The 21,806-nt window shown below is 40.1% G+C and overlaps 1 protein-coding gene across 1 annotated transcript in view; it reads left to right on the forward strand.

Annotated features, from left to right (window-relative positions):
• dnah1 (dynein, axonemal, heavy chain 1) overlaps nucleotides 1-21,806 on the forward strand; it is a 425,483-nt gene that overhangs the window by 39,420 nt on the left and 364,257 nt on the right. Inside the window, exons 7-9 of the mRNA XM_072582714.1 lie at nucleotides 8,245-8,377; nucleotides 17,295-17,456; nucleotides 20,202-20,454. Of these exons, the coding sequence (XP_072438815.1) occupies nucleotides 8,245-8,377; nucleotides 17,295-17,456; nucleotides 20,202-20,454 (548 nt within the window). The remainder of the gene's footprint in view (nucleotides 1-8,244; nucleotides 8,378-17,294; nucleotides 17,457-20,201; nucleotides 20,455-21,806) is intronic.

Consider the following 21,806-nt stretch of genomic DNA (forward strand, 5'->3'; position numbering starts at 1 on the left):
AGTGGGTCTATGATACAATCCCAATAAGGTAATCATCCCTTTCTTATTTCTCAGTTCCACCCAAATAATTTCCCTGGATGTATATCTGGGAATATCCTCCCTCAGCACAGCTGTAATGCTATCCCTTATCAAAAATGCCACTCTCCCTCCTCTCTTGCCTCCCGTTCTGTCCTTCTTATAGCATTTGTATCCTGGAATATTAAGCTGCCAGTCCTGTCCATCCCTGAGCCACGTTTCTGTAGTTGCTTTGATATACCAGTCCCATGTTCCTAACCATGCCCTGAGTTCAACTGCCTTCCCTGTTATGCCTCTTGCATTGAAATAAATAGTTTAATTCATCAGTCCTACCTTGTTCTCTGCTTTGTCCCTGCCTGCCCTGACTGTTCGGCTCGCTTCTTTTCTCAACTATATCAGTCTCAGATTAGAGTGGTGCTGGAAAAGCACAGCGGGTCAGGCAGCCTCCGACAAACAGGAATATCAACATTTTGTGCAAAAGCCCTTCATCGTGAATGAGGCTGGGAGGCTCGGGATTGGAGAGATGTACCAGTTTCAGATTGATCTCTTTCCTCAGCATCTCCTGGGCCCCAATCCCCCTTCTTACTAGTTAAAATTCTCCTGAGCAGCTCTAGCAAGAATGTTAGACCCCTTCCAATTCAGATGCAATCTGTCCTTTTTGTACATGTCACTTCTATCCAGAAAAGATTCCAATGATCTAAAAATGTGATTCCTTCTCCCATATACCAGCTCCTCAGCCATGCATTCATCTGATCTATCCCTCTATTCCTACCCTCACTAGCTCGTAGCACCGGCAGTAATCCAAATATTACTACCCTCGAGGACCTCCTTTTTAAAATCTTGCCTAACTTTCTATGTTCTCCCTTCAGAATCTCATCCTTTTCCCTTCCTATGTCGTTGGTACCAATGTGCGCAATGATCTCCTGCTGGTCCCTCTCCCCCTTGAGAACATTTTGCACCCTTGCTGAGACATCCTTGATCCTGGCACCAGGAAAGCAACATACCATTTTGATTTTTCACTACTGGCTGCAGAAATGCCTGTCTGTGCCTCTGTCGAGAGAATCTCCTAACACAATCAATCCCGACTTACCCCTCATTACAGTATAGCCTGTCTTGATACCAGAAACCTGACTGTTTGTGCTACATTCCCCTCAAAGTCCATCACTCACTACACTTTCTAAAACCGCATACCTGTTTGAAACTGGGATAACCACAGAAGACTCCTCTACTACGTGCCTACTTCTCCTATCTTTCTTGGAATTAATTCAGCTTCCTGACTGTATCTGCGGCTTTTCTCCCTCCCCATAACTGTCATCTATCACATCCCCTAGCTCTTGTAATACCTCAATGCCTCTAAATGTTGCTCCAGTAATCCATTCAATCTGACAGGATTCGCAACCAACAAAATTCATTGCAGATATAATCTTCAGTAACCTATAAACACTTTTTTGAAACTCTCACATCCGAGAAGAAGAGCATATCACTCTACTAAAGGCCATTTTTCTCCTTCCAATCTATAGACCCTTCTTTTAGTAGTGATCCGATATGGTAAATGTTCAAGGAACAGTTTTGGTGACGGTATTACTAATGTATGTATTTTCTGTCAAAATGTATAAAATGAAAGAAATTGAACTGCTCTTTACTCAACTTGTTGGTAGCAAAAATAATGTTACTGCTGAAAATAGAACACCTTTGCATCAGTATCAACAATACTTTTCTCACCTGATTGTGTATAGCTGCAGGGTTGCTTTTTTTTTCCCAAATGTCCCAACAAGCATGCTTAATTCCCATCTCAAATACTATTTAATTTACTATATAAGTAATCCTGTGGCCTTTTGTATTAGAAATTTATGCTAAGTTGTGAACACTGATCAATAGGTATTGGATAAAAACTAGTGATCATTTCTCAATAGCTCTAAAACCAAGAAAGATCGAAGACTTTTCTCTAAAAAGTTTGACCAGGATTTAAGTAAAGATTCTGTTGCAATGTGGAAATGATTTAAAAATGATTAATTCTGCCTGAAATGCAGTAATTTATCAATACATGATTTAGTTTTAATATGAAATACAACACTTCCTGCTATAAGTCCCATAGGAGTCGATGCTGGGACCTTTGTTATTTACATAAATGATCTGAATGTACAGGGCATGGTTAGTAAGTTTGTGGATGATACAAAATTAGGATGTATCGTTAAGTGCAGGAAGGTAATCAAAAATTACAGATCTTGATCAGATGGGTAATTGGGCTGAGGATTGGCAAATGCAGTTCATTACAGATAAGTGTGTGTTGCACTTGAGAAGATCAAACAAAGTGTGACATATACAGCAAATGGTAAGGTTCTGAGGAGTGTTGTGGAGTGTCAAGATAGTAGTGTAACAAGTAGACAGGATAGTGAAGAAGGCATTTAGCATATTGGCCTTCATCAGTTGAGGCATTTAGTGTAGGAGTTGGGATGTTATGTAACATTTGTATAAGCTGTTGGTGAGGCTGCACTTGTAGTATTGTGACAGTTTCAGTTGCCATGTTATAGGAAAGACCTAGTTAAAGTGAAAAGAGTGCAAAGAAGATTTGAGGATGTTGCCAGGACTAGTAGGCCTGAGTTATAGGGAGAGGTTGGCCAGGATAGGACTTTATTCCTTGCAATGTAGGAGAGTGAGAGGTGACCTATTGAGGTGTACAAAGTTATGAAGGGGAAAAATAGGATGAATGCATATAGTCTTTTTCCCAGGGATGAGGAATTGAAAACGAGAGAGCATAGGTTTAACGTGAGAGGGGAAAGATTTGAAAAGGACTTGAGGGGCAACTTCTTCACGCAGAGAGTGATATGTATGTAGAATGGGCTGCTAGAGAAAGTGGTTGAGGCAGGTACAATAGCAAAATTTAAAAAACATTTGTATAGGACATGGATGAGAAGGGTTTAGAGGGACATGGACAAAATGCAGGCAATTGGAACTAGCTGAGTGGACACCATGGTCAGCATGGACCACTTTGGGCTGAAAAGCCTGTTTCCATGCTGTATTACTCCATGACTGTCTTTACAACCAAATCCTATAGGTCTCGATAAATATCTATTCCAAATTATTGCCATGAAACATAAAGTCTTATTGTCAAGCTGTTACAATTTGTGACTTCTAATCTGCTGGACTGTTTCAGAATGTATGCAATTTAGAAAATCATACGCAACGCATCTACTATATTAACAATTATTTCTTTTACAACTCTAGGACTTAGTTAAATGGAATTATTGGATTTTAGTTTTTCGGATTACTTCAACAATTTTTCTCTCCTGATATTTGTTTACTTAATTCCCTCAATTGTATTAACTTCTAGATTACCCTCTATTTCTGGAATGTAACTGGTGTCATCTGTTATGAAAACACAAAATATTTTTGATCAATTTCTCTGGCATTTCCTCATAGTTTCTCCTGTTTCTGCTTCTGAGGGCCCAATATTTATTTCTTCCTTTTTTGTATACTTCTAAAACGTCTTACAATCTATTTTCATGTTCCTTTACTTTCAGAATCTATTTGTTCCTTTTGTATCAAGTTTTGGAGGCCCTTTCTGGTTTTTCAAACACTCCCAAATCCTTAGTGAACTGCTAACATGCACAAAACCATATGATTTAGTAAAATGTTTGAAGAATTAATTACTGTACTGTAGAATGTCATATTTGGCAAAAGTTTCTTCAAATATAATCATAACCATCTTTTGAGGTGGGGTAATGTAATCACTTGGCCTCAAGTCATCCGGAATAGTTCTCCACGAAAACACTTAAAGATGAACAGGTCCATCCCATGGTGATTCCGTTGAAGTGAGAAGGTCGTCAAATGCTCCTTGTGGTCTTTTCTACAGAAGGCATATGTAGTATAATTCGAGACCATGTCTTCAATGGTCTTTGATAAACCTGGTCATTAGATAGTCTTTTGGGCCCTTGTCTGCTATTTGATAATGCCCAAGTGTTTCTAGTGTAAACATTGGAGAATTTCCAGCCTGAGGACCCTGGGAAAGATAATTTGGTCATTGTAAATGAGCAACTAGTCCATAACTAAGATGGCTACACCACTCAAAGCACTGATTTAAAATACAATTAGTGGGCACGTATGCAGGTAATCCAGTGGACTCCATATTTGTAAACGTTCAGTATCAGCCTTCTGATAGTATAATTTTTTTTCACGTTTCTGTGTGGTTGCTGGGAGAAACTTTGTCAACAAAAAAACATAGGACCCCATGTCATCACCAAAATAGGTGTAATTCTATGTAGGCTTTCTCACAAGAATGCAGGACAACGTATCAGGCATGGTTTGGAGTATACCTTGAACACATTCTGTGTAGGTATCAAATCACAAGTAATGCAATCACAATCTTTTGATTTGGAGTAGTGTCTTTGGTGTTATGGGAGATAACTCCTATCGTGTGATCCATTTTTAATTTTTTACAGACTGAGGTGAAAGCTAGGTTCTCCTTTTTGATGACTATTTATCAATGCATTGTAGAGCCATCAAGTTGGATTTGAAACAAAACAATCCCTAAACTAACCAAAAATGCAACAGCTATAACAATGATTGACAAACCTGCATCATAGTGGGCTAGGGTCTGGGTAGATATGAACATGTTTCTGAATGTATCAAAGGTTTTTGATTGTGGAATGTGAGCGTTGCTGACTGACAAGCACTTATTGCCTATCCCTAGTTGCCCTTGAGAAGGTGGTGGTTAACTTCTTGAACCACTACAGTCCACCTGCTCTGGGTTGACCCACAATTCCATTAGGGAGGGAATTTCAGGATTTTGATCCAGCGGCAGTGAAGGAACAGCAATATATTTCCAAGTCAGGATGGTGAGTAGCTTGGAGGGAAACATGAAGGTGATCATGTTCTCATATACATGCTGCCCTTGTCCTTCTAGTTGAAGTGGTCATGGGTTTAGAAGGTGCTATCTGAGGGTCTATGGTGATTTTCTGCAGTGCATCTTGTAGAGAGTGCATACTGCTGCTACTGAGTATCAGTGGTGGATGGAGTAAATGCTTATGGATGTAATGCCAATCAAGTGGACTGCTTTGTCCTGGATAGTGTCAAGCTTCTTGAATATTGTTGGAGCTGTACTCATCCAGGCAAGTGGGGAGTATTCCATCACACTTCTGACTTGTGCCTTCTAAATGGTGGAGTCTTCTGATCAGCTCTTGTAGCCACTGTATTTATATGGTTGGTTAATATCCTGATACTAAGCCTACTCCTATTTCAGAAGTTGCTGTAGCAGCTCATTGTGTGTGTGTGTGTGTGTGTGTGTGTGTAATGGACTGTGAGAAAAAGCACTTGATGGCTCCTGTCTTTAGGGTTTTGCTTTAATACTAGAAGCATTAACAATGTGTTCCAAGAAACTGATGGTGAGTTTGGAAAACTTAACACTTGTACTCAAGTGTGAGACCCAATCTGTGAGTGTATCCTGAGAATGCTCTATCTTAATGAAGCAATGAATGAGAATATTATCCAAATGGTAGACAACTCCATTAAGGCCTTCTAGGATGCCAATTTTGTTGTGTCCTGTGACAGAAGTGGTATCCTAATGGCTGGCTGGCAGTAATGTGGTGTTTTCCCAACATAGTGGAGTCATCACACAATGCATCTAGCCTTCCAGCTTTACTTCTGGAGGCTGAAACATAGAAGTATGGGAACCCTACAGTGTGGAAAGAAGCTACTTGGCCTATCAGGTCCTGCACCTACTCTCCAAAGAACATCCCACTCAGACCTAGACCCAGACAGAGACCAGCCACCCTATCCTCATAATCCTGCATTTATCATGGCTAATCCACCTAATCTGCACATCCCTGAACACGACAGGGCAATTTAGCGTGGTCAATCCACCTAACTTGCATATCTTTGAACATCTTTCAAGGTTCTCCCATATCCACAGTTAACTGTCACCTGTTGCAGGTTATTACCAAAGAATCATTTTTTTTCTGATCTTAGCAGCAACACTTTGAAGTCTAAAATAGGAATTGAAGGCTTTAATGACCTCTTCAGAGATGTATTTTTCTCACCAACTCTCTGTCGTCTTATAATTCCATCAGCAGTTACCAACTGTATAGAGGAACACATTGATCTGATCACATGACCGAACTTTAAGTCTGGTAATGAATAATTGGTCTAACAACTGCTGCAGGTGTTTCTCAAGTGTGTTCTGCCTAGCCAATGGCTTTTCACTTTCCTATCTTTATCAGGATTGACTGGTATTCTTAGTAAATACTTTGCAGAATGTTGCCAACATGTTTCACTGCCGATACCAGCCTCTACATGCCTTTGACAGAAGAGGGCAACAATCATACCATCCTGATGCAAACTAATGAACATTTATTGATCATTTACACTAACACTATTCATAGAGACACATTTTAGAAGGACTACATTAGAACCTCTTTGTAGAGCTATAGAGATGTACAGCATGGAAACAGACCCTTCAGTCCAGCCCATCCATGCCGACCAGATATCCCAACCCAATCTAGTCCCACCTGCCTGCACCCGGTCCATATCCCTCCAAACCCTTCCTGTTCATGTAACCATCCAAATGCCTTTTAAATGTTGCAATTGTACCAGCCTCCACCACTTCCTCTGGCAGCTCATCCCATACACATACCACCCTCTGCGTGAAAAGGTTGCCCCTTTAGGTCCCTTTTATATCTGTCCCCTCTCACCGTAAACCTATGCCCTCTAGTTCTGGACTCCCCCACCCCAGGGAAAAGACTTTGTTTATTTATCCTATCCATGCCCCTCATAATTTTATAAACCTCTATAGGGTCACCCCTCAATCTCCGACGGTCCAGGGAAAACAGCCCCAGCCTGTTCAGCCTCTCCCTATAGCTCAATTCCTCCAAACCTAGCAACATCCTTGTAAATCTTTTCGGAACCCTTTAAAGTTTCACAACATCTTTCCGATAGGAAGGAGACCAGAACTGCACGCAATATTCCAACTGTGGACTAACCAATGTCCTGTACAGCTGCAACATGACATCCCAAACCCTGTACTCTTCCTTCAGATTACAGTGACATGATCTGACATCACTGATGATGCACTATAGCGATGAGCAAATTATACCCCTTGTATTATAGGGCAAAGCAGTTGCTAAAAATCTCTTGGAAGAAGTCCCGAGGACAGCAAAGACTCAGTGCTTCTTTCAAATGATATCCAGCTTGTTCTAGTTCATCTGTTGGTAAACAGTGATAGGTGATAGTCAGCAGGAGCTTTCCTTGCCTGTTTCCTCTGATGCTATGAAACTTCATGGGTTGAAGAGTCAATGTTATGAACTAAGACAATTCCCTCCTGACTACATGCTACTGAAGACGCCATCTCTAGTAGGATTGTCTTGCTGGTGAAATACTGATGAAGGAGTCTAGGACTTTGGCAAGCACTAAGCCTCCCTCAGAGCACTTGACAGAAATGGCGAAAGCCAGTGATGATCTTAAGACAAGCAGAGTTCTCTTAACTTCAATTCTACTTCAGAAATATCAATAAGATTCTGATGTCAAAAACCAACTATCCTTCCTTTCCCTTCCAATGTAACTGCTTAGTAATGTTAATGGGCCAGGAGACTAAATTCAGTATACTGGGTAAGATGTCAATCTTGTACTAGCTGGGAGGGTGGAGTGGGGAGAAATTGATAGTGGGGCAGGGTATGGTTATGGGAAAATTTATTGTAAATTAAGTATTATTATTACTATTCATTTACTTGATTGAGAACTTTATTTCAAAATTGAAGTGTTTGGATTAGGTTATAGTATTTGTTCATGAAATGTTGTTAGAGTCCAAAGTAGATTAAGTACCTAAATAATGGACAGCATGGTGACTCAGTGGTAAGCACTGCTGCCTCACAGCGCCAGGGACCCAGGTTTGATTCTAGCCTAGGGCAACTGGCTGTGTGGAGTTTGTACATTCTTCCCATGTCTGCATGGGTTTCCTGCAGGTGCTCTGGTTTCCTCCCACAATTCAAAGATGTGCAGGTTGGGTGAATTGGCAATGCTAAACTACCCATAGTGTTTAGGGATGTGTAGGGTAGGTGCATTAGATTGAGGTAAGAGTAATAATGTTGGGGACTTGGTCGGGGTGGTTTACTCTTCAGAGGGTCGATGTGGACCCATTGGGCTGAATGGCCTGTTTCCACACTGTAGGGATTCTATTAAATTTCATTGCATCTGTCCAATGTAAGTACATGACTATGATTTTCTGTTGACATGCTGTAGGTGTTTGATGATGAAGAATTTGAATGTCGGACACCAGAAGAATGGTTACAACTTGGCTATGAAGAAAGATCTAATGTTAGGAAACCTATCCCAGGAAAAGCACTGCTACCCAAAGATGACAAGTTGGGACATGGTAAAGAACAACAGAAATAATGTAGTGTAACTAATGTTGTGATTTTGAATGTTATTCTTGTAATTGCTGTAAATTGTGTTTCTCTGGTCAGTGACTACTTTCAAAAAACATAATTATATCTGCATATATCATAGACTTAATAGAGGATAAAATAATACATTTGGTTTTCTGCTCATCTATCAGTTTAAACATTCACTCCCTCTACCACTGATGTGCATGGTATATACAGCTGCCGCTCTGCAGGATACACAGCAGTGATTCACCCAGGGTCCTTCAACATCACCTTCCAACCTCACAATCGATACCACTTAGAACGTCAAGGGAGGCAAAACATGGAAACTGTGCCACTTGCAGGCTTCCCTTGAAGTTACACGCCAGCCTGACTTGGAATTATCATTGTCACTGAGTCAAAAACCTGCAGCAAAACCCTTTGGAGCAACAATATGAATATATTTGCACCAGATACACTGCTGTGCTTTGAGGAGTAGTTCACCACCACCTTCTGATTCTCAATTAGCGATGAACAACAAATGCTGGTGTTGCCAGCAATATTCACACACAATGAAAAACGTAAATAATAAGATATAAAGTTATATATAAATTGTGCTGAGTGGGTCACATCAGCCTATTTCTAAATCATTGAAAACTTTTCTGTCAGGATTTGTCAATGGCAAAATTCATTTTTTTATATAGATATTTTTATTGAAAATTTAACATTTTTACAAGTTTACAAATATAAAAAAAATCCCAAGTATAAATATTGATATACAATTAAATCTTAAATAAATAATAACCAAAATTTAACAAAAGAAAAAGACTGAGAGAACAAAAACTCAACTAACTACTAATCTAACCTACAACTAACCAGAGTGTACAATTAAGTCTCTTATGTTATTCAAATAAGAGAAAGAAAAAAAAAAACGACGGATAACACAGAAATTGGATAGTGAGATACGTGCTCGGAATGTGTTAACATCAAATGTAACAAAGCCCGCACTCGTGCGGGATTCCTCTCCCAAGGGGCCCTGGACCAGCCAGGTTCGCAATCTTGATTAAATAAAAGCCCTTGTTAGGATGGCCGAAATATCTGTATTTATATAATTCAAGAAGGGCTGCCGTATTTTATGGAATAATTCGGTCTTTTAGTGCATCATATTTGTAAGGATGTCAAGGGGAATACATTCCATAATTAATCTGTGCCAATTTGAAAGTCCAGGGGGGCCCTCAGCCACTCAGTTTACCAAAATATTTTTCCTTGCACAGAAAGAGAGAATAGAAAATAATCTCTTCCCGTGCATATCCAGGGAGGGAAAGTTCGAAAAGCCCAAAAGGAGAGATACAGGGTCCACTCTAATTTCCATTCCTAAAGTTTCTGTGAGAGCACTTGCTACTTTAGTCCAATATCTACGGATCTTATGACAGGTCCATAGGCAATGTACAAGAGTGCCCACCTCTATTTTACATTTGGGACACATTGGAGATGCTCCTGCCTTAAATTTTGCCAATCAATCCGGTGTTATATGGGCCCTATGAAGTATCTTCAGCTGGATAGCCTGAGTTCTGTTGCAGATGGTGATTCTTCTGGCGTTTTCCCAAATGTCATTCCACCTTTCTATAAAGATTTCTAGTCCCAAATCCTGATCCCATGTTTTAAGCAGATTGTCCATATCTCCCAATACTTCATCATGTAGTAAATGATAAATAGTACTGACGGAAGATACCCCCATTGTCCGTAGCACTCTACATTCTCTATCTGATTTATAAAGACTATTTAGTAACGTAGTTTTCTTCTGTATGTAATCTCGAATTTGGAAGTATCGAAAGAGGTCTCCATCAGGTAATCCGAATTTCTGATGCAGCTGTTCAAAAGACATCAGGACCCCTTCTTTAAATAGATCCCCTAAACAAGAGTTACTCCTGGATCTCCAGAGTTTGAAAGTGGCATTTGTAAACCCTGGTTGAAATCCCCATGCTCCCACTATCGGAGCATAGGGGGATGTTTTATGTGAGTTGCCCTCATTTTGCCGCATTATATTCCAAGCCTTAATTGTGTTTAGTATTATAGGGTTTTTACAGTGATCCATAATGATTTTCCTTTTGTCTGAAAATAAAAGGTTAATAAGTGGGCATTTTACTTGAGAAGCCTCGATGTCCAGCCAGATTGATTGCGGGTCAGACAAGACCCAATCAGCTATGTAACTTAATAGGGAACTTAACTGATATTTCCTAAAATCTGGGAAATCCAATCCTCCCCTTGCCTGTGGAAGCTGTAGCTTCTTCAGCTTAATGAGGGGCCGTCTATGATTCCAGATAAATGAACCCAACCAGCCATATAATTTACGTAGTGCCAGCCTCGGCAGCATCACCGGAAGCATTCTCATAGGGTATAGGAGACGGGGCAGGACATTCATTTTAATTAGTGCTAATCTACCTAGCCAGGAAATTGGAAGGTCTCCCCATCACTGGAGATCCTGCCTTATCCTTTCTAGTTAATGCACAAAGTTAGCCTTGTATAACTGACCAAATACTGGGGTAATAAAAATGCTTAAATATAAGAAACCCTCCAGGGACCACCGAAAGGGAAAGTGGGATCTGTCCACTAAGTGGGGTATCATAGCAAGGCCACTCATTGGCATAGCCTCCGATTTTGAGAAATTAATTTTATAGCCTGAGAATGCACTAAGTGTATTAATAACTTGGATTAAGCGAGGCACGTTCATCAGAGGATTACTGAGGAATAGTGGAACATCATCTGCATAAAGGGTAATTTTATGTTTACCTATACCAATTCTCGGGGCTGTTTTATTCGGGTCAGCCTGTATAGCTTCTGCTAGTGGCTCAATTATTAGCGTAAATAACAATGGCGAGAGACGACATCCCTAACGGCAGCCCCTATCCACACTGAAGCTATCCGAACCTAATCCATTGGTAACCACAACTGCTTTGGGATCACTATACAATGTTGAGACCCATTTGGTAAACTCCTTTCCAACGCCAAACCTTTCCAATGTGTAAAACAAATATGACCATTCAACCCTATCGAATGCCTTTTCCGCGTCTAATGAGACTATTACTCCTGGTATTTCCCTGACGGCAGGCTTGAATCATATTCAAAACCCTTCTAACATTATTGGATGATCTACAGCCCTTAATAAACCCCGTCTGATCCTCCTTTATGACATGTGGCAATACCCTTTCTAGCCTCAATGCTAAAGTTTTAGAGAGGATTTTAAAATCTACATTTAGCAAGAATATTGATCTGTATGACGTGCAATCTTATGGGTCCTTTCCTTTTTTTAAGGATAAGAGAGATATTTGCCTCTTTCAATGAAGGTGGGAGATAGCCCTGACTGTATGAGTAGTTATACATCTCCATAAGTGGACCAGCCAATATTCCTGTAAATTCTTTATAGAATTCAGCTTGAAAGCTACCTTACCGCTCTGAAGTTGCCTGATTGTGTCAAGTATTTCTTGGATTGTTAGGGGAACATTCAAGACCATTACCCGTTCCGGAGTTAGGTCCGGAAAGGTCAATTTTTTAAAAAATGATTGCATCCTCCTAGTCCTGTCTTCACAATCCTGCAATTAATATAAATCAGAATAAAATTTTCTAAAGATTGCGTTAATCCTTTTATGATCATGAGTCAAAATACCCGTACTTTCCTTGATAGACATGATATTTGAGGGGCCTTCTTTTTCTTTTGCAAGAAATGCTAAGTATCAACCCGGTTTATCACCAAATTCATATAACCTTTGTTTTGCAAATAATATTTCCCTCTTGGCCGTTTGGGTAAGTGTGGTGTTTAGAGCTGTCCTCAGGGCCGTAATCCTTTGCAATTTGATAATAGAAGGTCTGTCAGCGTATGCTGTTTCAGCCGCTTTTAAGTGAGCTTCGAGCAGATGCTGTTGTTCTCCCTTTAATTTTTTCTGGGTCGCTGAGTATGAGATAATCAAACCTCGCGCATAAGCTTTGATGGTCTCCCACATCATTGATGAGTTGCTAGCCGTACCTAAATTAATTTCTAAAAAAGTTTTAAATTCTTGAGAGAAGTACCTTACAAATTTACTATCTTTCATCAGGAAGGGGTCTATACGCCAATGCCACAGGGATGTCTCATTGTCCCTTGCATTGATTTCCATATATACAGCAGCGTGATCGGAAATTGCTATACTGCCTATTTTACAGGATGATATGGAACTTTAAAAAATCGAGGGGGCAAAAAAAATATCAATTCTGGTATGACATTTAGGTGGATTGGAGTAAAAAGAAAAATTTCTGCCCTGTGGGTGAAGGCATCCCCATACATTAGATTAGATTAGATTAGATTAGATTAGATTAGATTAGATTACTTACAGTGTGGAAACAGGCCCTTCGGCCCAACAAGTCCACACCGCCCCGCCGAAGCGCAACCCACCCATTCCCCTACATTTACCCTTTACCTAACACTACGGGCAATTTAGCATGGCCAATTCACCTGACCTGCACATCTTTTTGGACTGTGGGAGGAAACCGGAGCACCCGGAGGAAACCCACGCAGACATCTACTAGTCCTAATTCTTTGTTCAAATCCATCAATTGTCTAGATCTGGGAGATACTCCTGCAGTACTCTTGGGAATCCTATGTATTTCCGGATCCATAATACAATTAAAGTCTTCCCCTATAATTGTATGATGGGCATCGAGAGCCATCAATTTTGAGAAGGCTTCTATTATAAATTTAAAAGGATGTGCCGGAGGGGCAATACAAATTTAAAATCCCATATTCCTCTCCATTTATAAGGGCTTTAATCAAAATATATCGTCCAGATTCGTCTTTTGTCTGATTTAGAATTTTGAAAGGGAAATTCTTCCGAATAAGAATAATAACTCCCCTGCTTTTTGAGCTAAAAGAAGAAAAAAAAGGCCTGATCAAATCCACCCTGTCGTAATTTCAAGTGTTCTTTATCCGACAGGTGTGTCTCCTGTAGGAGAGCTATATCAATGCTTTCTTTCTTGAGGTTTGATAATATTTTCTTCCTTTTGACTGGCGAATTACCCCCCTTGACATTCCAGGTGCACCACTTAACCGACTGATCAACCATAATCATCCGGGCAAATCCGAGACCCCTCGGGAGGGGAAACCCTATGCAGAACATCCCGAGCATAGAGCATATAAAATTCACAAAAATAAAGGCTCTCTAATACACTTGCAACAGTATAATAAAAAACTATTTCTAAATAAAAAAAAATAAAACGTATTTAAATGGAGATTTTCCCCCTTGTTCCCAGGGGGTATCACTTCCTTTCCATAGGTCCATCGTATCCTCTCCCAACCAGTGCCCCACCCTTGACCCAGGCGCTCCTCAATAGGATGAGGAAAATTCAAATATACTACAGAGCTACAGTTAACAGTGAGCACCCTACCCCCACACCCCCACCCCCCCCCCCAACACCTGGATATATTTGGTAATGTTAATACTATGTATAAAAATATATAACAATAAAATTACAACCTCAACAAGTAATAAATAAATATAATAATACAAAATAACAAGGGAAAGCAACCCCTCTCCTAGAGACAAAGGTAAAATAGAATAAGATAACCACCTCCCCCCACCAACATTAACTAGACCCCCTGGCCTATATACACACAAGGGGGGGAGAAAATCGTTAAGTAGAGAACAAATAAATAAATCCCTCTCCCACCCCCCAAGATAATATTAAACAATAAGGTAAAAAAAAGGGTTGAAAATATAAAAAAAAGGGAGGGGGTATGTAAACCGGAGTGGGGGAAGGCAATTATCCCTTACAATTCATCTAAGAGAGTCCAAAAATTTCTTGGCCTTTTCCAACGATCGAAGTTATACACGGATCCTTCATGGTTAAAGCGTAGTGTCGCTGGGTAGCGCAAGGAGTACTGAATATTTAAGTCCCTTAAACACTCCTTCGCCTCATCGAATGCCTTCCTCTTTCGGACCAGAGCTGGGGAAAAGTCCTGGAATAACATGATCTTGGATCCTTTATAGATCATGGTTTGGGGATCTTTTCCAAGATTTCTAGAGGCTTCTAAGAGCATCTGCCTCTCCTTATAGCTCTGCAGCCGGAACAGGACCAGGCGGGGGCACTGGTTCGAGCCGGGCCCGCGTATTGCAACCCAGTAGGCCCATTCTACCTTTACCTGACCTGATCCAGCCTCCAGATTTAAAAGCTGTGGAAGCCACTGTTCAAGGAACTTTGTAAGCTGGCCTTCCTCTTCCCGTTCGGGAAGGCTCATCTAAATCAGATGTTAGTGAATTGGAAGCCTGGCTGGTCTGACATCCTTTATGCCTACTTTCTTGCCCTTTCCCCATAACCTTTGATTCCCCTACCAATCAAGAATTGAGGTTTTCATTGTGGTTCTCTAAAGTCTGGACTCGCTGTTCGTGAATCCGGACCCGATCCACGGCCAATTGTGCTGTAGTTTCGGAGGTCGCAGCCTTTAGCTCCGCTCATCTGACTCGGCGCTCGATTTCCTTAATGTCTTGGTCGTGCTTTTGCAGCGCGGCCGAGAGTGAGTCCCATCGACTTCGGGATTCTTCAATAAAAGCATCGATCTTTGCATCCAGTTTGAAGATGTTTTCCACAAGGCTCGCCACCGTAGGTAATTCCCCTGGGGCAGCTGCGGACGCCTCTGCTGCAGCTGGAGAGGGTGGGGGAGCAGTTCCTGCTTGCTGAGAGCTGTGGGCTCCCTTCCCTTTGGTCATTTTTACTGGAGATTAAATTGTTTAAATTCAATACTAAACAACTAATTACATTAAGTAAAAGCTATTTTAAATGATTTGGTGAGTGTGGTGGGGGTGGGAGACCCACTTTGCCCAAGTCTTGGGAGGAGCACTGTAGACTCAGACTTGCTGGGTCGCCGCCATCTTGGATCCCCCCAAAATTCATTTTGAATGTCACAAACTGTATCTGTTGTGATTCTGTGTAATAATGTAAATCAGATGTTAGTGAATTGGAAGCCTGGCTGATCTGACATCCTTCATGCCTACTTTCTTGCCCTTTCCCCATAACCTTTGATTCCCCTACCAATCAAGAATCTGTCTCAACCTTAAATATACACAAGGACTCTGCTCCCCCAGCACCTCTCAATATTGTATCGACTTTCATTCTGTGGCGCTTATCTCAGGTCTGCAGATTCAATAGGCTCATTCAGACTTTAGTAAATTTAAGGACTGGTCTGTATGTCAGATTGTGTGCAACCCATGTTCCAGAGAATGTGGTCACATGACACAAAACCTGGTTAATGTCTTAGTCCAACTGGGACTTGAGCTGAACTTGAAATGTGTAGTATGAATTAAAGGAACTCAATAAAATTGAAGTCGATGGGGATTGGGAGAAAAGACTTTAGTACCAGAAGTCATATCTAGGGGTGGCATACTAGACTTTTAGACCTAAACATCTGTATTCAAATAATATACAATTCTAATATTTGCAACCTGTTCTCAGAATTTAATCCTTTTTACCTTAGCACAAATTCACTAGAATTATACTATATCTCCGACAAGGATATAAGAACACAGGAATAGGATTACAATGGACTGTATGACACCTTCAGCCTACTTCGCCATTCAATATGACCATGATTAATCTTCTGCCTCAACTCCATTTTCCTACCCTATTCCTTTGTCCCTTGATTCCCCAAGAAATCATAAACCTGTCTCAGATTTAACGATGGAGCATCCACAACCTTGTGGTGTATAAATCTGAGATTCATGACCTTCTAAGTGAACAAGTGTCCTTGTCTCGGTCCTAAATAATCAATTATGTCAGGCTAAGTGGATGCTTGTGTTCTAGACTCCTCAGCCAAGGTAAATGTCAACATTTTGCATTTTTCTTATTCAGTTTCTCATCATAAGACAATCCTTTCATCTCAGGACATAAGCTATTAAACCTATGTTCCATCAGCTCGATAGCAAGCATATCCTTATGTAAATTTAGACACAAAAACTGTGCACAATTCAGTAAGGGGAAAAGATGGTCTAATGGTAGCATCATGAGGCTATTTGTCTAGAGACCAAGATAATGTTCTTGGGACCTGGGTTTGAGCACCACCATGGCAGATGGTAGAATTTGAATTTAGTTAAAATCATATAACTACTGCCAAGTGTTGGAAAATCCCACTTGATTCACAAAACTAGAAACTACAATCCTTACCTGGTCTGGCCTAAATGTGACTCCAGATTTACTACAATTTTGTTGACTCTTTACAGGTCTGGATGGATTATAAATGCTGGCCTATGCAGTGACACCCTATGAATGAATAAAAATAAAACTCTCATCAAATCCCTGTATTCTTGTAATTTGTGATCTTTAATCTTGTAATTTGCAATAAAGGTCAATATGCTTTTTGCATTGTTCAGTGCTTCCTGTTTTCATGTTAACATTCTGTGCTGCTTGAACCGGCACACTTAAGTCTCTCTGGACATTAACATTTAAAAGTTTCAAGTTATTTAAAAGATTCTGATTTTCCATTCCTACTACCAATGTGCACAAGTGCTCATTTCCATATCAGAAATGTGCTGTCGACCACATTGGATTGGATTTCTCCACTGGCTTCCAGCCTAAAAAATAGGTAATTCAAATATTCAATGGATAATTCAGTTATTTAAGTAAAGGTCCTCTGTTCATGAAGTATCTTTTTCTGGAATTGGATTGTCTCAGTAGCTGATCCAACACATCAAAGATTCACCCAGTAATTCATGTTGCTAACAGGCAACAATGATCTGCCATTAGTCTTGTGAGATAATTGGAGAATGGCCAAATAATTAATTTTTAGGGTCTGAGATGTAAAATAAACTACAAATGCAGACAAGAACAAACTGTTCAAGCCCTCTTTAGCTAACCACTAGCTGTGATATGCCAGGTACTACTTTTTAATAAATTTTTTTAACACTTCAGATGATCCCAAAAGTGACTCACTTGGCTACAGGTGGTATTCTGTTGGAGTTTTGGACTATGACAAGGAAAAGAAGCTCTATCTGGTGCAAAAAGCAAATAGTTATGGTTTAATTCGAGATGAAAAGAATCAAACAGTTATAAATGGTGGCATTACTGAAACAGGTACGTGCTTTCTGGATATACAATCTATGATGTCTTGACATACACATTTATCATGCATAATGTTTTCACACTGTAGGGAATCTCATCTATTCCAGCTAAAAGCTGATAACTACATCTGAATCTGCCTGTCTGAAAAACTCAAAATTTTCTCAAAATAACATCTATAATTTAAATAACAAGAAATGTCTATCCTGTACTGGGTAAATAAGTAACTAGTGTAACAAGAAATTTGGATCTGATTTCATGTTTAACCAACTGGTGCCCAAATCCTTTAAATCTGCTCTGTACTCTTTCTTGTATGATCACCTCCTTCTGAATGCTCATCTGCAAGGAAAGCATGGCAACTGATAGTTCCTTTCACAGCAAATGTTGTACGATGTACTATTTTATTGCAATTAGAGGTTTAAAAAGTTGTAATTTATTCTAATTTAATGACAGGTAACAAAGAATTATCATCTGGCTGCAATAGTGATCTTTTATCAATTTTCAAGCAGCTAACAAACCACTTTGTAAGTTCAAATTTCTCACATTTCACTAACACAGAGATGATGCAGGCATTGGGAGGAAAGAACACATTTCATCCTACACCAGGCTATGTGAAACATTCCATGACATAGAGTCATATAGTATAGAAACAGATCCTTCTGTCCAACTCGTTCATGCTGACCAGTCAATCCAATCTGACCAAGTCCATTTGCCAGCATTTGGCCCATATCCCTCTACATCATTCCTATTCATATACCCATCCAGATGCCTTTTAAATATTGTAATTGTATACACCTCCACCACTTCCTCTGAAAGCTGGAATACATGCACCACCCTTGGCGTAAAAAAATTGCCCCTCAGATCCTTTTTAAATTTTTCCCCTGTCACCTTAAACCTATGCCCTCTCGGATTGGACTCCCTCATCTTAGGAAAAATATCTTGGCTGTTCCCTATCCACGCCCTTCATGATTTTATAAACCTCAATAAGGTCACCCCTCAGTCTTGATGCTGCAGGGAATAAAGCCCCAGCTTATTCAGCCTCTCCCTATAACTCAAATCCTCCAATCTCAGCAACAGTCTTGCAAATCTCTTCTTCTCTCAAACCTTCTCATGTTTAACAGCATCCTTCCTATAGAAGGGCGATCAGAATTGTCCATGGTACTTAAAAGTGGCCTCACCAATGTCCTATACATCTGCAACAAGACATCCCAACTCCTATACTCAATGTTTTGACCAATGAAGGCAATAGTGCCAAATGCCTCATTCACCACCCTGTCCACCTGCAATTACATTTTCAAGATACTAAGCAACCGCACCCCTAGGTCTCTTTGTTTGGCAACACACTCCAGGACCCTACCATTAAGTTATACACTAGTTTGCCTTACCAAAATGCAACATCATACATTTATCAAAATTAAACTCTATCTGCCACTCCTCGGCCCGTTGGCCCATCTGATCAAGGTCCCATTTACTCTGAGATAATCTTCTTCACTGTCCACCACACCACCCATTGTGGTGTCATTTGCAAACTTACTATCCATAACTCCTATATTCACCTGCAAATCCTTTATACAATTGATAAAAAGCAGTGGACCCAGCACCAAATCCTTATGGCACACCGTTTGTCACAGGCCTCCACATCATGCGTTGTCTCCTACCTTCAAGCCAATTTGTATCCAATTGAGTGGATCCCTTTGGATTCCATATGATCCAATCTTACTAACCAGACTACCATGCAGAACCATGTCGAATGTTAGCTGAAGACCATATAGATAACTTATACTGCTTTGCCTTCATCAAACTGCGTTGTCACTTCTTCAAATCACTCAGTCAAATTGGTGAGACATGATTTCCCATGCCCAAAGCCATGCTGTCTAGGACGTGTTAGGGATAAAGGAACGTGAGTAAACAATTCGACCTTTCAGTCTGTTCCGTTATTCAGTTAGATCGTGGCTGATCTGTGTTGCAACACCTTTTACTTGTCTTGATTCCATATCCCTTAGTGAAAGAAAGCATTTATATAACACCTTTCACAACAATTCAAAGAGCCTTACAGTCAAATAAAAACTTTTGAAGGGTTGTCACTTTGAGGTAGGAGAATGTAGCCAATTTGTGAACAGCAAGGACCTATAAAAAGTGAAGTCATTCAATTGAATGAGTCCATAAAAGGGTGCAAGCCTGAGAGATCCACTCAGCTGTTGATGCACAAGTGTGATCAGGTATGTAGATTTACACAACAACTGGTTTGGTTTGCTAGTAAAGGGGTTATGACTCTCTTGGAATATGTGGGGCAATAAAATGGGGTAATAGGGTGATGCTATTGGAGTTATTCGGTTAGCTTTGTTGTGTAGTTGACTGCAAGCAAGGAAATAATTGTAAATACAATTATGGTACATGGAGGTAGGGTCAAGGAGAAGCATTGATTATATTACCAGAAGAAGAAACCCAGAATCAGCGCCGCAAGAGATTGTGCATTCTTAGGCAGATGGTCAAATTTTGCACTCACATTTCATCTGAAAGATAGCATCTATGACTGTACAGCACTTCTTCAGTATTGTAGTCAGCCTTTTGTGGTCAAACCTCTGGATTAGGACTGGTAAATATTATATTTTCATTTAACAGGTAAAGAAGATTGCCACATACAGACTCACAGCTAACGTGGTCTGGGAAATATAGTGTACTGTCTACAATTTGTGGGGATTATGTAGAGCCTTATGAAAATGCCTTAAATATTGATAGCTGTGATTGATTTCTGTACAGGTGAGAGATTGGAGTTGCCCAATCAGTTTTGGATACCAAGGGTTCGTTTGATGTTCATCGCAGAGGATCCTGTTATTTTTTCAAAACGAGTGGCGCAAGCTCACTTCCTACGGCAGAAGACAGAAGCACTGCTACTGTACAATCTTTATATTGACTGCATGCCAGTTGATAGGCTTAGGTTTCTGGATGAAGAAAGCTTTATAAGAATGAAGAAATGGGCCTTTAGCACTCCTGGATTCCGAGATAAATCTGCGTATGTTTTTCATTTTAGCAGCTTATATCCATGATGAACTGCTTTGAGACAACCCTAATTCAGTCCACTTTGGATTCTCCAAATTTAAATAGGGAAAAAAACTTTCATCCTATTTGGGTTTGCATTTGATTCCAGGTGCTAAGCATTCAGATGGGAGAGGTGATATTTCTTTTGTTTCCAGTTTCTAATTCTAGATTAATTATTATTGAAGAATAATAATATTATTTAAATAAAAGCGACTCTAAGACAGACACTCTAAAATACTTTACAAAATAAATCATGTACTATTCTATAGTCAACTGATTAGCCTGAACATTCCCTTAATGCCTATCTTTCATGTTACTAAGAATTGCTTTGTTCTACTTTAATTAGTGCTACCTTACACGCTGCAGCATGATTGGTGTAAGGTTGCTGACTGTGAGTAGAGATCGTTTGAAGATAGCCTTTCAGGATGACGTCAAGCAGCTCTGGCTTTCTAACACCCAAAAGACCAATTTTGGCCTGTATATAGAAAGCACAGTAAGATGGTTGTGTGTGCCAGGCAGAAGGAAAGTGTGTTAGTAAGGAAGCATTTTAGAGGCAGTGACCACACTTATTTAGATTTATGATAGTTATGGAAACCGATAAGGATGGGCCAGGAATAAATGTTCAAACTGGGGAAAAGCTAACCTTATGAAGATAAGCAATGATTTGGTCCAAATAGACTGGGAACAGCTGCTTGCAGATAAAACTGTCAGATCAGTGAGAGGCTAGCAAGGAGGAACAAGAGAAAATAAATATGCACTTGTAAAGTTAAACAGTGGAACCAAGACTGAGAATCCTGGCTGTCAAAGGACATAAAGGACTGGATTAAAATAAATTTAAGGAGCTTATGGCAAATATCAAGTGCTGAGTCCCTAGTGAAGTATAAAAACTGCAGATGAAATTTTAAAAAGGGAAATAGGAAGGCTAAACAAAAAGGGCTAAGAAAAAATTGGCAGGTGCGATAAGAAAAGCCCGAAGTTTTAAAAAAAAATATACAAACAGTTGAGTCCATTAGGGAACGTAAAGGTAATTGTGGACCCAGAAGATATGGCCATAGTCCATGATGAAAACTTTGCATCAGTCTTCACAAAGGAAAAGATTGCAGGTGTAGACACACTGTGGAGGACTGTGAATTTTGTAGAAATAACATAGAGAAAAAGAAGATGACAGCAGGTTTAGCAGCCTTAGAAGTGGATAAATCCATAGGCCTGGATGAGTTGTACCCCAGCTTGTTGAGGGAGGTTTTGTAGGAGAAATAAGGGCCCTTAATAGTAATGTTTAGGTTCTCCCTGGCCACAGGTTAGGGGAGAGTGAGAGGGTACTGAAGG

The sequence above is a fragment of the Chiloscyllium punctatum genome, chromosome 12 (genome assembly GCF_047496795.1).
Source record: "Chiloscyllium punctatum isolate Juve2018m chromosome 12, sChiPun1.3, whole genome shotgun sequence".
Taxonomy (NCBI): Eukaryota; Metazoa; Chordata; class Chondrichthyes; order Orectolobiformes; family Hemiscylliidae; genus Chiloscyllium; species Chiloscyllium punctatum.